This window comes from Saccopteryx bilineata, chromosome 8, assembly GCF_036850765.1.
Source record: "Saccopteryx bilineata isolate mSacBil1 chromosome 8, mSacBil1_pri_phased_curated, whole genome shotgun sequence".
NCBI lineage: Eukaryota > Metazoa > Chordata > Mammalia > Chiroptera > Emballonuridae > Saccopteryx > Saccopteryx bilineata.
In genome coordinates this window covers 64,922,727-64,938,191 of record NC_089497.1, presented here as the reverse complement: position 1 = coordinate 64,938,191, position 15,465 = coordinate 64,922,727, and the positions used below count along the sequence as shown (strand labels likewise).

The 15,465-nt window shown below is 42.4% G+C and overlaps 1 protein-coding gene across 12 annotated transcripts in view; it reads left to right on the top strand.

Moving 5' to 3' along the window:
* LPP (LIM domain containing preferred translocation partner in lipoma) overlaps window positions 1-15,465 on the top strand; it is a 736,954-nt gene that overhangs the window by 715,041 nt on the left and 6,448 nt on the right. For all 12 annotated transcript variants that reach the window (XM_066241276.1, XM_066241275.1, XM_066241266.1 and 9 more), the window contains one exon: window positions 10,676-10,854. In XM_066241276.1, the coding sequence (XP_066097373.1) occupies window positions 10,676-10,854 (179 nt within the window). The remainder of the gene's footprint in view (window positions 1-10,675; window positions 10,855-15,465) is intronic.

Genomic DNA, 15,465 nt, shown 5'->3' with positions numbered 1-15,465 from the left:
GAAATATTTTTTTCCATTCCTTTACTTTCAGTCTATGTGTATCTTTTGTTTTGAGGTGGGTCTCTTGTGGACAGCCTATGTACATATCCTGTTTTCTTATCCACACAGCTACCCTACATCTTTTTTTAAAATTTATTTTTTATTATTATTTTTTTAGATTCTTTTTTTTATTATTCATTTTAGAAAGGAGAGAGGGAAAGAGAGAGGAGAGAGACAGAGAGAGAAGGGAGGTAGGAGCAGGAAGCATCAATTCCCATATGTGCCTTGACCAGGCAAGCCCAGGGTTTCAAACTGGCGACCTCAGCATTTCCAGGTAGACGCTTTAACCACTACACCACCACAGGTCAAATCCTACATCTTTTGATTGGAGCATTTAATCCATTTATATTTAAGGTTATTATTGATATGTAGTTGTTTATTGCCATTTTATTCTTTAAATCTACATTCCTCTTTTACTAGATTATTTTCCTTTTTGTTCTTTTTACAACAGGCCACTTAACATTTCTTGCAGCATTAGTTTGGTTGTAATGAATTCCTTGAGGGTTTTTTTTTGTTTTTTTGTTTTTTGTCTGGGAAGCTTTTTATTTCTCCTTCAATTTTAAATGATAGCCTTGCTCGATAAAGAAATCTTGGTTGTAGACTCTTGTTCTGCATTACTTTGAATATTTCTTGCCATTCCCTTCTGGTCTTAAGTGTTTCTTTTGAAAAGTCAGATGTCATCCTTTATAGGTAATTGACTGCTTTTGTCTTGCAGCTTTTAGTATTCTTTCTTTATCTCTTAGCTTTGGTATTTTAATTATGATATGCCTTGGTGTAGGTCTCTTGGGGTTCTCTTTAATGGGATTCTCTGTGCTTCTTGAACTTGTGTGACTTTTTCTTGTATCAATTTAGAGAAGTTTTCAGCTACGATTTCTTCAATCAGGTTCTCTATCTCTTGTACTTTCTCTTCTCCTTCAGGAACCCCTATTATGCAGATGTTGTTTCTCCTCATGTTGTAACAGAGCTCTCTTAGAGTTTCCTCACACTTTTTGATCCTCTTTTCTTTTTGCTGTTTTGCTTTTGTGCTTTTGCTTATCTTGTCCTCTAAATTGATGATTCGATCCTCTGCTTCATCCAGCCTGCTTTTACTTCCTTCTAGTGTAGTTAGTCTTCATTTCTGATATTGTGTTTGCCATTTTTGTCTGATTCTTTTTTATCATTTCAATATCCTTTTTGATGCTTTATATCTCTTTGTTTAGGTGCTCATTATGTCCATCTATTATTGCTCTAAGATCCTTGAGCATCCTAACAATCATTATTCTAAACTCTTCATCCGGTATCTTGTTTATTTCTATTTCATTCAGTTCTTTTTCTGGGGATTTCTCTTGCTGACTCATTTGTATTGCATTTCTCTGTCTTCCCATTTTGTATCTCTGTAGACTGCTCCTTTGGATGTGTTGTTTGTGTAGCTAGCTGAGTATAGGGTTGATGTTGTCTGCCTCCAGCTTTCAGTTGTGTTTTTTTAGATCTTCTTGGTTGGCCTCAGCTGTTGTTTGTAACCCACTGTGGGCTACTTGTCTGCTGCTACTTCTCTTTTTGCTATTCGTGTCAGTGTTTTCTATGCCTTAGCTGGGTCAGTTGTGAGGGGCCTTTCCTTAAGATACCACTCTAACTAGCATTGTTAGATCCTTAACTGATGCTCTCCATATCTCGCCACTGGATGTACTAGCCCTGGACCTCCCTGGCTGGAACCTGGTACAGACCAGTGGGGGTCACTGCTTATGACTGGCCCTTAGAAACATTCTTGGAGCTACAGGTGATCCAGAATTTGTGGCTTCCTCTGCTGGGCCCTGATGCCCTTGTAAATATCAAGTGCACTCCTAAGCTGGCTTTTATCTACTCTTGTCCAGTGTATGTGGCCTCTCTATTCCTGAGGTGTGGTCTTTCTGCCAGCCCCCCAATGCCGCCACCTCCTCAGCCACTTGGGCACTGGCACTGCCAGGCACAGGGGCTTGCAGGCCGCAACTCAGGCTACCCCACAAACATGGGGGACTCCTTGCCTCTCAGGGTTCCACCCCTCGCTGCTGCCCCCATGTAGGCTGCCCAGCCCTGCCCCCCACTGCCGCCATGTGGGCTGCCTCGCTGTGCTCTGCCCCCTGCTGCCACTTGGGCCAAGCTCTGCAGCTGCTGCCACAGCTGTGCCCTCCTGCACTTTAGAGGATACTCAGCAGTTTGGGGGATGTAGCCTAAAGCTCAGCACTCAAAACCTGTGTCCTTGACGTGCCCTCTGCTTCTAAGTGTCTCTTTGCACTGACTGGAGCAGGAGAGCCTCTGGTGGGAGGAGTAACTGCTTCCCTTTGCTGGCTTGGTTCTCCCAGGAAAAATGGTCACTTCAGGTTTTGGGAGTGACCCAGTACAAGGGTCAGGATGGCTGTCCCCCACAGTCTTTCCCTTTGCCCCCAAGACTATACTCTTCTCTCGCAACTCCAGTCCTCTTGGCACTCTTTGCATCCAGAACCCTGGGTAAGTGGCTGTGAAGGAGGTTTTCTGCACAGTCCCTTTAAGACGGAGCCTGGGTCTGAGAGTTGTGTCTCCCTCTTGCAAACAGTAACCCGGTTCTTCTTTCAGCTAAATACTGTCCAAACACCTCCTCTAGTCTCTGGGGCTCCAGGCTGGGGTTCCCGTCCTGTCAATGAGGACCCACAACTCTCCAGGTAACCCTCCCCACTGTGAGAGACCCTCCAGGCTGCCTCTCACTCCTGGGAGCAGGGCAGCCCTTTCCACATCTCCACCCTTCCTATTAGTCTCAGTGTGGCTTCTTCAATGATGCTTGGTTACAGATTCCTCTTAGTTTAGTCCAAAGTTGGTTTTTCAAGAGATGATCCCTAAATTAAGTTGTAATCCCCTTTGGTTCTGGAAGGTGGGAGTTGTAATGTCTGCCTACTCCATTGCCATTTTCTCTTTCCTGTGGGTTCTTTTGTTTCATTGTTCCATTTTTTTACTATTGATAGATGGATTTGGGACAACTAGACATGCACAGTTACTTCCCAGGCCGAGGGTAAGGGTTGGATGGACCCTGCAGCTCCGCAGTTCTCTGTGTGCCCCTGCCTCTCCCGCTCAGCAGGTGACCTCAGGCACCCTCCCTGCCCCACCCACCTGGATGGGCACCCCCCTACTCACCAGCCCAGGTGCCCCTGCTGGGCCGAGGCTGCTGAGGCTGAGAGTGCATACAGGAGACCCGAGGGAGCACTGCGGGAGCCAGTGGCACCCACAGTGAGGCTCAGAGTCGGCAGGCGCCCTCCATCCCTCTCCCACTCATGCCTCTTTAGCAGCACTTTGTTGTGCCCTTTGCCTCTGATCAGCTATTTATGGAAGTGCCTACTTCTCCCACTACACTGGGAACCTCTGAGGGCAGGGATAGTGTCTTTTTCTTCTCTCTCTTTCTCTGTATCTGCCAGGACGTTGAACACTGTGTTCCACTTCTTAGACTCTCTGCAATGCTAAATATAGTGGGGAGGCAGCTCTGCTCATCAGAAAAGCCTGAGAAGAGTTTCTTGAAAGGGGATTTAATAAAAGCTGAGGCAATATGGGCATTGGATGCAAAGAGATGGCCTCAAAATTATTAGCAGAAATGAACAAAAAATCAGAGTTGAAGATTTTTTTGTTGTTGTTTTTTTAATTGAATTTTAGTTATGTGTTTCATCACTGTCATTTGGGGGGGGGTGTCGTGGGTCATGACAGCAAAAGAAAATATATTTTAAGTGTTTGATTCCACCTAATAAATTGACTCAAAATTTTTCCTATCTTAAAAAAAATCAAATTTTATCTATAGAGTAAGAGTTTTGACTCTGATTAGAACATGATAGCGATAGGAATGGATAACACTGAGATTACCATTATTATTTTCAATCTGTTTTGAAACACAGATATGGATACAGATGTAGGTTAAGATTTAGATGTAGATGAAGGACACTTGGAAAGTGCAAGAAAACTTTTAATAGTAAATGCATGACTCACTCAGAGGCAGAGTGATTGGGAGGTTTTGCACCATGGCTCATTGGGAGAACAATCAAGATAAAAGGATGTCTTCATCTGCAAAGAAAACCCAGAAGTACTGCCTTCACTGGGGAGGCCTTCTTGATGACTGAAATGAGAAATGAATTTGTATCCCAAAACTTAGTTAAGTGATAAAATTATTTGTGTTTAAATAATGCCACTGGCAATACAGTGGAGGTTGCTGCCTCATAGTCTTGTTCTGTTTTTTATTGTACCACGTTGGTGTTCTGTTGGACCACCTCCACTTGAGCTGTGCTTCCCAACCCTTTATGCATTGCGATTCATGTGGAAAAGGATTACATTCATTCAGCACAGTGGAGTAAGCCCATTAAGGTTCTCTTGGACCCAGGTAACCACCCAGGGGGTATGGAAACCTGTGGCCCCCTGTAAGGTGGCACTCCTGGAATCCACTTGAGTTATACTGTTTCTCAGCCTGTCAACTGAGAGGCCCAATCTAGATTAGAGAAATGTTTTTGCATGGTTAAATAGAATAATCTTAGTTTATGTGAAGCACTTATCCAGACTTGATTAATTCATTATCAAACCCATATGTGTAGAGCATCAATTTTTTACAAGGATACTGTTGTAACAATTACTTGGGATTCGTCCATGAATTTTCCATCTTATCCTGTGAGAGCCAATAAAATTAACAGTAGACAAACTGTCTTGAGATCTGGATATGTTTCCTTCTTTTATTTCTATGTTGCAATTTGCAAGTAGTCTATCCTTATATATGCAATATAGCATGCATCTACTGGAATATGAATTCCATAGAGCATGATATAGGAGAGGGATTTTCCACTCTATGGAGAATTAGAAGACCCATATTATGAATCCAAATCTGTCACTAGCTCTTTTCCCCCTCTCTCTGTCTCTTTGTTTCTTGAATCCGATGGTGGGACTAGAATCGTAATCTATAAACTGTACAAATCAGATCCCCTACAGGCTCCATCATTTCACACCCTGCATCCAGAAGGGACTTGGGGCTCTTGTGTATGCATTTCCTTGATAAATTATTTCCCTGAACAAAGGAGTACAGGAAATAGAGGCAGGTGAAGGAAGTTGAAAATTCTGGGCAGGGCTAGAATAATCACTAAAAACTTTTAAAGGTTTAATATTCTCTTACTCTGCATTTTCTTTTTCTTTTTCACTCTTATTCCAACAAAACTATAACTGTATCTAGAACATGAGATATCACCTTTATCTTTTCCAAGAGTCTTTCCTGTTTTAATGTTGCTTTTGTACCTTAACAACATGAAAACTGAATAGAAGATTACTTTTTAATTTTATAAAATGAAAATTTTAACATTTCTAAATGGCAACACCTTATAGTTTTCTGAATCTTCAAATACTTCTGTCTCTTTATATAAAATAGTTAGCATTGAACACATATATACCTATGCAGTATATAAATTATAGAAATGGTTATTTTCTTTATAATCTGACTAGAAGTTAATGCTCATGGGACCTATATGCTTCATTTATATTCCACTGCTTCTTCTGGCTCTTCTGACTGTGAATTATAGAAGTTATTTATACAGTATCCAAGGATAGAAAAGATACAACCAGATTGTATCGCTAAAAACAGTTGCTTTGGGGAGTTTTGTGTACAAGGTTTTTTTGTGTGATTTTATTTTTTGTGTGATTATTTTTAATTAACTCTTGTTTCCAATCTCAATTGTATTGCCATCATTTTGGAAAGTTCATAAGCTGTGTCATTTAGCTGTTAAATGTCTTGTTTGGATATTTTTCTACTACTCTGAGACATCTTTTCCTTTTAACTGTATTTTCATTGGAGTAGCTGCCTAAAACAATTTCTAAAAAGTCTTCAAAGAATGCCTACATGTTTTAAAAAAGAATAAAGTGTAGGCTCTTTATTTGTGGTAAAGGATCAGGGGTTTTAGTTGCCCGTTGTGTGCTGTGGACCACGCAGGCCCTAGGCAAGGACAGTTCCTGTTGCAGATGCTCTACTGCACTGCCCAGATCCCCGTTCAGGACTGAGGCTCTAATTCCTCCAGCTGCTGGGAGTGTTGGCAGCTGAGCATTCATAGCTGAGACCCTACCTGGTAATTACCCTCAACTGAAGGGGAATCTCTTCTTTACTCAAGATCACTCCTCCCTCTTGTGAGCAGTCTCTATCCATTGACTGGTGGATGCAGGCTTGTAAAGGTCCTGTCCCTTCGTTTCAAGAGAGAACAACTCTGCAGGGCCATTCCAGCTCCAGACTAATCCATGGAAAGACACATCTGGAACCTTTCTTGTGACTGCATTATAGTTCAGTTCCTCTACTCAGGAACTTCCTGAATTCCCCTATAGGTTTTCCTCTCAAAGACATTCTTCAATGACTTGCCATGTGCACATCTCTGTTTGAGAATCTGTTTCTAGGAAACTCAACCTATGATTGTGGCTCCATGAGGGGAGAGAGGTGTGAACTCACTTTTGTCATGGAGGTTGACATAAACCATTAAATCAAGTGCATCTTCTTCGGTGTCATAGAGAAGCATTATAAAATCTTATGAGAGTGGAAGAATTGACTTATTTTATTTGGAGTACACCAGAGGGAGAATTAGGAAAGGTTTTACAGAAGAAGTAATATTTGAGCTTAACTTTAAAGAATGAGGAGTTATTCTTTAGTCCAAAAAGGATATGAAGTAGTCTGGGCTTGTAGAAGAATGTAGCTTATTAAAGGTGTGGCAGAAAGCTCAGTGACAGCTGGAAGGTGGCGTCCACTAGGAGAGCAGGAGCAGCTGAATCAGAGCCAGTTGGTGTAGCGCTGTCCTGAACTTGTTCTGTAGGGCGCTCTGCTCTCTGCCCTCTCCACTGAGCAACCATGGCACCCCTGCTTCACATGCACATGGGATTTGAGTAGACATACTTAGAGGCATCTTTCTCCCACCATTTTACTTAAAGACTTCCTTTTGTTTTCTTCAAAATCATTTATTAACCTTTTTATTTTAACCTACTTTAGAAAATATGAAAAGTGCATCATTTTATCTAGCTTTGAAATAACCTTCTGTAAGAAGACACAAAGATCATCTCTGATGCTTGAAATTCTACCAGTAGCAATTTTTGTAATTCCAAGTGAAAAGATACAGTCAAGGTAACATAGTCCAGGTTTCTATCACATGAACCCTCCTTTCAAATCTCAGATGAAGGGTTATCCAGCTGTTTCTAGTATATATCTAGTAATGGAAACACTGGCCTTTTCCTATTGTTGTTAACACTGATGCATCACAAAGTAATAACATTGCAGAGTTAGAGTTAGTCATTGTTTTACAGAAAAGAAAACTGAGGTCCAGAGAGAAGAAATGATTTACCAATGCCGTATACTGTGTCTTGACAAGGCCCGAAGGATAAGTCATTATTTTATGTAGCAACTTTCCCTCTCTATGGCTACATAATGAATTCATCAGTTCCTATCTGAATTATTTGAGAGTCAGAAAACTATGATACAGGTCCCACCTCTGCCCCTGACCCAGGTCCAACTGCATCAGTACTCCAAGTCTGTTTTCTCACCTGTGAAATCGGAGGCCTGGACTAGAGGAATGTTCAGTGCCCTCCTCTCTGACATTAGAAAAGTTTTTATCCTTTCTCTAATAGAAGATATGTCTAAGGGTCCTAGTGGAGCAATTGGAGACTGAAAGGAGAAGAGTATACTAAAGGGAACTGGCTAGACGAGATTAATTTGCCCTCCTCCACCATTCAGTAGCCCAAGCTAACAGTCAGCTGCATTCTTGGAACCTCTGTTTTCTGATTTGTGGGCATTTCACAATAGTCTCACTCCAGGCATATTTTACACTGTTTTCTCTTTGTAGGAAAAATTTCAGGTTACCTGCCTTTTAAACAGTGCTTCCAAAGACCATGAAGAGTTTCCTTAGAAACTGACTCAACCTTATACGTTGTTGATGGTTTTAAGTAAATGGGTTGATTCTTGCAGCCAAGCCTCAGTGCAAACAAAAACATTTTCTGGTCAAGCATTTTCTGGTTTGTTCAACTCTATTACAGGGTTGCCTTAAAAAAAAAAAGTTAAACCCACAGAGGAACAAAACACAAGTCCTGAGAGGACAGTTTCCAGCCGTATCTGCTTCAGTCACCAGGGTAGAAAGTAGCGGGCCCTCATTGTCTGGGCCGTGTTCTCTCCAGACTCCCAAGCTTTTCTGCTATTTTAATTTCACCACTTCAAAATGGGGAAGAAAATAGGTTAATAGTTTCCATGAGTTTAGACTGAGATCAGAGGCATACTAAGCTATTTCAGAAGCCCCAGCAACCACAGCTTTGAGGAAAGGATGGTGATAGATTTACCAATTCGTTTTGGGATAGATTCCTGAGTCAGGGGAGGCAGGCCAGCAGTGTGCTGCTGGGATGGGAAGAAACAATATTCCTTTGGTCATTCCTTTCGCACACATTCATCCTGTGTTTATTTTATACCAGGCAGTATACGAGGAGTACTATGGGATGGAGAAATACATTCTTAAGACATAGTCCCAGCCCTTAAAGAAATTGCAGTTGAGCAGAGGAAATAGACATATGTGCAAATAATGCTAATATAGTGAACACATAGATGCTGCAAGCAGCATAAATAAAGTGCTCAAGAAAGGGAGGGAAAGAAGCAGTCTATTTAGTGGTGGAATTCAGCCGGTTTACACTGGTTTGGCAGAACCAGTACCTAATTTTTTTGTGGAGTTTGGCAAACCTTTTGTTAAAGTGGCACTTGTAATTAGGGTTCTCTCTAAGGTGGGCGCCTGGGCAGCTACCCAATGTGGAGATCACAAATTTACATTCCTTACTCTTTTTTAACATTCATCTGCACAAAGGCGTATTCTAAGCACCCATAGGTGCTTCCATCCATAGGTTCATTCCATCCATAGGTGAAAAAAATTGCAAGTGAGGACATCAATCAAGAAGCCATGTGTAAATATCTTAAATAACAGTTTTGTTGTTTTTGTCAGGTATTATTTAATAATTTTTCATTAATATTTTAAGACTTTCTTATAACATAATCTAGTTCTGTATATTTTTATTATTCTTATTTAAGTATTAAATGCATGAAATAATAAACTACCTCTCAGTATATCATTTTTTATTACTTAAAACAGTCATTAGGGCAGAGAACCAGTTGTTAAATTATTTGAATCCCACCACTGGTATTCCAAATGAGGACATCAAGGAGTGCTTCCCTGTGGAATAGTTTTCTGACTTGTACCTGGAAAAAGCAAAAAGCAAGTTGCAATTCTTTCCAGGTATTAGCCAATGCACAGGAGTGTGGAAGTTTCTCATAGGTTTGAATGCGTGTGAACAGTCTAAGATGTTAAGGGAATCAGCCTGGACAAGGAGGTGAATGTCAGATATGGTACTAGCTTCTTTGACATTGTGGAGCCATATACATTTTTGCTAACAGGAAAATTATTTGGTCACATCTGTAGTTTGGAAAGGAAATTGGAAGTCACTTTGGGGATGAGGAAGTATTACAGAAGAAGGGCTATGTAAATAAGGAAGCCCATCAGAGACCATTGCTGCAGCAGACATCAGCTCACTGGTTTTCTCCCAACAGACACTTCTTGCCTAATGACCATTTAAAGGTTTTCATGATAAGAGATCAGTTATGCCTTAATTTTCCATATTCCTTCCAGCTCTGCATCTTTCCAATCAGATCCCCATCCTGGGTTTATTCTAGCTTGTAAACTCAGTGAGTCAGTCTTGATAGCTCAGTTAGAATGGAGCATATTACACGTAAAGCATGGTTGTTTGGTAAGAGAGCATGGGGTTCTAGGGAAGAATGAAAAGGTAACGGCTAATCTTATCAATCTTTCTGATTCCTGAAATAAAAAGCATCCTGTGAAGGGGAATATGTATTTTTAAAGCTCAGCATATCTTTAAAGCCAGATAAAGTAACTTTCTTAATTGACTTCCTAGAACTGGAACCTCTCTAGGTTCAACATTGCAACACTAAACTTGGGAATGGTGTTAAAGCTTCAAATGATCAAAAGCCCCATTGATTGTGCTGAGCTCTGGTTGGGATTTGTGGTTAGCATGCTCTGTGCATCTGGGTTATCAGACAGCGCACTCTCTAAAATGTTAGGGTCCTTGGTGACCCCATTAGGTCTTTGATGATGAATAAGATTTTAGAAGTAATAGTGAAGCATTCTTCCAGTGGAGAACCTGGGTTGGATACTTTGGGGGTCAACAAATAACAGCATGGGCCAAATCTAGCACACCACCTGCTTTTGTATATAAAGCTTTATTAAGACACAACCATGCCCATTTGCATTTGTACTGTCTATGGCTGCCTTTGCACTACAATAGCAAAATCGTGCAGTTGCAAACAAGCCAGAAATATTTACTCTATGGGCCTTTTCAGAAAAGTTTCCATCACCCCTGCTATAGTGGAAGGAGACAAAGGTAGGAGTCAGAAGACTTGTTTTAAATTCGGCATTTGTCACCTATTACCTGGGTAACCTGAGAAAAACCACTGGTTCAACTGATTGTGTTTCCTCCTACGATGGAGACTATAAAGGCAGTGACTGTGACAAGTACCCGAGCCAGGGCACTCTGTAACAGTGCCGGTCATGCTGTGAGCTCCTGCGGATGTGGAGCGCGTCTGGTCTCAGGCCGCCCTTGGTGTGTTCCTTTCTCTCTGCAGAATACTCTGGAGCAGTGCAGCGTGTGCTCCAAGCCCATCATGGAGCGGATTCTCCGAGCCACCGGGAAGGCCTACCATCCTCACTGCTTCACCTGTGTGATGTGCCACCGCAGCCTGGACGGGATCCCGTTCACCGTGGATGCTGGCGGCCTCATCCACTGCATCGAGGACTTCCACAAGTAGGCAGTCCCCTCTCCTGCCTCCGGCCTCCGCCCCCAGTCTCACAGAATCTATTCCCGCTGCCTGGCACCTGGGCCATACCCTCTTCCTCTCAGAGCTATGGAATCTCAGGATGTGATGGGACCTTAAAAAGAGTTTATTATTTCTCCTCATGTAATGCAGGAATTTCTATCAGGTGGTCCATGAGGTCTTCTCAACCTGGTCTCTACTTCCTGGCTTCCCTGGGGCTTGTTTCTGGCATCTTCGCATGGCTCTCATTGTGAAAAAGGTCACTCAGTTACAGAGTATTTGTACTGGGAAGAGGCAGGATCCTGGACTAGCCCTTCCTGGCCTAAATGTGTACAAGGTGTGTGACTTTGAACAAATTGCTCAATTCCTCTGAGCTCTTCTGTTTGGTCATTAAACCAGAACCTGTCTTCAAGCTCCCCAGCTATAACAGCCCAGGATTCTCCCTAGAGCCCAGGGTTCCCTCTCCGTCCTGCCACTCTACAGGTAGGTAGGCATGAGGGAACAGGCACAGAGAACGCCTCAGTCCTTACTAACGCAGAGGCAGCTTAATGCCACTGTCCGCACACTCATACCCTCCCCTCCCCTCTTCTCCCATGTAGGTCTTCTCTTCTGCAGGATATTTTCTAATGAAATTTATGAATGCAGTCTTGTGCAGGCTTTTTTTCCCATTGATTTGGGGAGATAGAGAGAAAGAGGGAGAGAGTAAAGGATCAACTCATTGTTCCATTTAGCTGTGCACTCATTGGTTGCTTCTCATATATGCCTGAGCCAGGATTGAACCGACAACCTCAGAGCACCAGGATAACACTCTATCCACTGAGCTACCCAAACAGAGCCTTGTGTAGTCTTTTGAGGAGGATTAGAAAGTAGACCTTCAAGCTCAAGACCACTTACTCATGGGCCTGGAAAATATATGTCCCCACTTCCTCAATTATTTCATTTGCATGTCCCTCTTCCCTCTACTGTAGCTGAGATTTTCATGAAAATTGTATGGTTTTGTGTTGTTGTTGTTTTTTTTTATTTGGCCACTTTGTTAGTTGGTTAATTGGTTGGTCACGTTTGCTAACATCTTTTTTTAGGAACCGTATGAAAGCTCAGGTGTGATTTGTAGACAGTAGACATAGAGACTTTCTAGACTATGTTTGCTGGACAGTGGCTATCCAGTTGGGGCACTCAAAGAGATGAAGCTTCTATGTCTCACGAGTTTGGGTATCTGAGCTAGGGCCTCCAGATGTGCAGTCTTGTGGTTCAATTTTCATCGCTCTATTGATCGTCAACAACCAGAAGGTACTTGCCACAAGCAGTTTGGGGACCTGAGACTCATAGTTTAAAATGAATTTTCTGACCACATTGCAAGTAGCAAAGAAAGTGAAAATCTTACCAAAAGACATGAGGCTGAATGAAAAAAAAACCCACAGAGGCAGAAAATTCTCCACCTGAATTAGACGAAGAAGGGCTCACTTTGAAAGGGCAGTCACAGTATAAATTGTACTTCACATTATTGATATTCTTAGCTTGTAATTACACATGAAAAAAGAAACCCTGCATCTATTTAAGGGAACTGAAAAGATACCAACGGGGAGTAGGCTTCTGTCACTGTATCCCTCCTTTCTCAGACTCCCCTCCTCTGAGAAGGACTGATGGATATAATCAGAGCACGCATGCTTCCGTTGCTGAAAAAGAATGGTATGTTACACCCTCAATTAAAACAGGAAATCAGTTCTGACAAATATAAGTTTGTATCTATGCATTTCTCTTTCATTTCTAGAAGTGAGGAGCATAATTAGAGACTTGAGACTGGTGACATAAGTGTGTGAGTCTGATTGCTCCAGCAAAGCAGACTTGAGCAACTGAAAAGGAAAATAATCTCAAGCCCCCAGCTGTCCCCCTGCCACCACCAGTAATTCAGTGGTGTGTTAAAATGCAAATTTTTTTTAAATAATGACTGAGGCCCTGGCCGGTTGGCTCAGTGGTAGAGCATTGGCACAGCATGTGGATGTCCCAGGTTCAATTCCCAGTCAGGGCACATAGGAAAAGTGCCCATCTGCTTCTCGACTCCTCCCCCTCTTGCTTCTCTCTCTCTCTCTCTCTCCCTCTCTCCCTCATCCCCTTCTGCAGCCATGGCTCGATTGGAACGAGTTGGCCCTGGGTGCTGAAGATGGTTCCATGGCTTTCACCTCAGGAGCTAAGAGGAACTTGGCTGCTGAGCAACAGAGCCAGGGCCCCAGGTGGGCACAGCACTGCCCTCCAGTGGGTTTTCTGGGTGGATCCTGGCAGGGACACATGCAGGAGTCTGTCTCTGCCTTCTCTCCTCTCACTGAATAAAATATATATATATATATATAGTCTGTATGATTAGCTAATATTTAGGAGGAAAAGCTTTTTTTTAATCACTCCCTCATTTCTCAAAGAAAAATACAAGAAAATTTTACAGAACTGCTCCTGTGCCTTTCAAGTACTGTAACACAAGGCAGCTAAGAAGTCCAACCGAAAGTGGGCATTACAAGGCTCAAGACAGGATAGTTTTAGAGGCGTACACTCTCCTTCTGCAAATAGTTTTCTGGAGACTTATTCTTGGTCATTCTTTTTTTTTTTTTTTTTTGACAGATACAAAGAGTCAGAGAGAGGAACAAATAGGGACAGACCAACAGGAAGAAAGAGAGATGAGAACCATCAATTCTTCATTGCAGCTCCTTAGTTGTTCAGTGATTGCTTTCTCATATGTGCCTTGATCGGGGGGCTACAGCAGAGCAAGTGACCCACTTGTTCAAGCCAGCGACCTTGGGTTTCAAACCAGTGACCTTTGGGCTCAAGCCAGTGACCATGGGATCATATCTATGATCCCACACTCAAGCCAGCAACCCCTCACTCAAGCTGGTGAGCCCATGCTCAAGTGAGATGAGCCCATGCTCAAGCCTGAAATGATTGGGGTTTCAAACCTGGGTCCTCTGCATCCCAGTCCAACTCTCTGTCCACTGTGCCACCACCTGGTGAGGCTATTCTCGATCATTCTGTTTGGAAATGTATTTTAATTCAATTCAACACCAACTACAAAGAACTTTCTGTGCACCCATTAATGTAGTAAGTGCTGAAGGAGACAGATACAAGGAGAGACGTTGCGTAGGTGGAAACTGCACAGATTCATAGAGAGAAGCCTCGGTCAGCAAGGAGCTTGTCTGGGGAGAGTGTAGAACACGCCTGACTTTGGGCAGGAGGGGCTCACAGCTGGGAGATAGGCACAGGCAAAGGCTTGAGCCGGAGTCAGAAGGAATTATTTGGCCCTGCATTCTGAGTAGACTTCTGGAAGCAGAATTTCAAGAGTGTTTTAAGTGGGAAACAAAGAGATTCCTGGCAGAAGGAACAACTCAGCAATAAATAAGGGTACAGGGTTAGGAAAGGTTTCTCTCCATTCAAGGCTGGTTTGCTTGGCTGTAACTAGAACAGCCTGGGAGTGGATGTTACTGTGAGATGCAAGAGGCTCGTGAGAAAGGATGTATCTTGCCTGCTTATAATCCTGCCTTTTAAACTAGTGTTTCCGAAACTTCAATGTCCTCATAAGCCATGTGGGGATTTTACTGAACTGTAGATTCTAATTGAGTGGGTTGGGGTGGGTGAAAAGGTTCTGCATTTCTGAGAAGTCCCCAAGTGGTCTTGGATTACACTTTGAGTAACAAACTCCTGAAGTACTATTTTTGAGGCCTTGTTAATGGGCGGTCACCTACATGACCACCTTCAGTCAAGGTTGGCTTGAGTCTTCTAGCCTATTAGGTAGGAAGACTGTCATTTCAGAGGACTGCTCGAACTCAGTTTCAGGCAGACTGACTATCTCACCCCCAACACACACACACACACACACACACACACACACACACACACACACACACACATTTTCTCATTTCACCTAAAAGGCTGCTTTTCAGGCACAACTCAATTGTCATCCCCCTAAGAAGCTTTCTCTGATCTCAGTCCCTCCCTATCCCCGTGTTTCAGTTTACCTTCCCTTGTTTTACAGTTTTGTAAATTGGCTATAGATAGTACTCACCACAGTCTGACTAGTAATAACGGATACTCGCGCATGCACACACACAAATTGACTCACCCATAAAACTACAGTAACCACCTTAAATGATTTGTGCCATGTAATAGGATATATATGTATAAATGAATAGAACAAATGCAGAAATAGATAGAGCTCCCTCACCAGTCTGATTGCTGGAGTCCTAGTTTATGTCTGTGTTCCTTAGTGCCAGTAAAGTGAGCCCAGAAAAGCAGGCTTATTTAACTGACCCTTTTATTGTGGTGAGCCTTCTTTCCATTAGCTGTACTTTCTTATCAGACACATTACACTTAGCCACATGTTTGTTTAGTCCCTATCTATTTATTGATTGCCAGAAATGTGCCAGGACACAAGATGATTAAGACTATCCTTCTCTGAGCCCTGGTTCCCATGGCTGTACAGTAGAAATGATAAAAGCAGTTCCTTATAACATTGCTGTCAATAGAGGAATAAGGTCAAGTGCTTTACAGCACTTAGTAAATGGTAGCTATTATAACCATCCAAGTGTTTATCAAATTATTATTATTGTTGTTGTCTGCTCAGT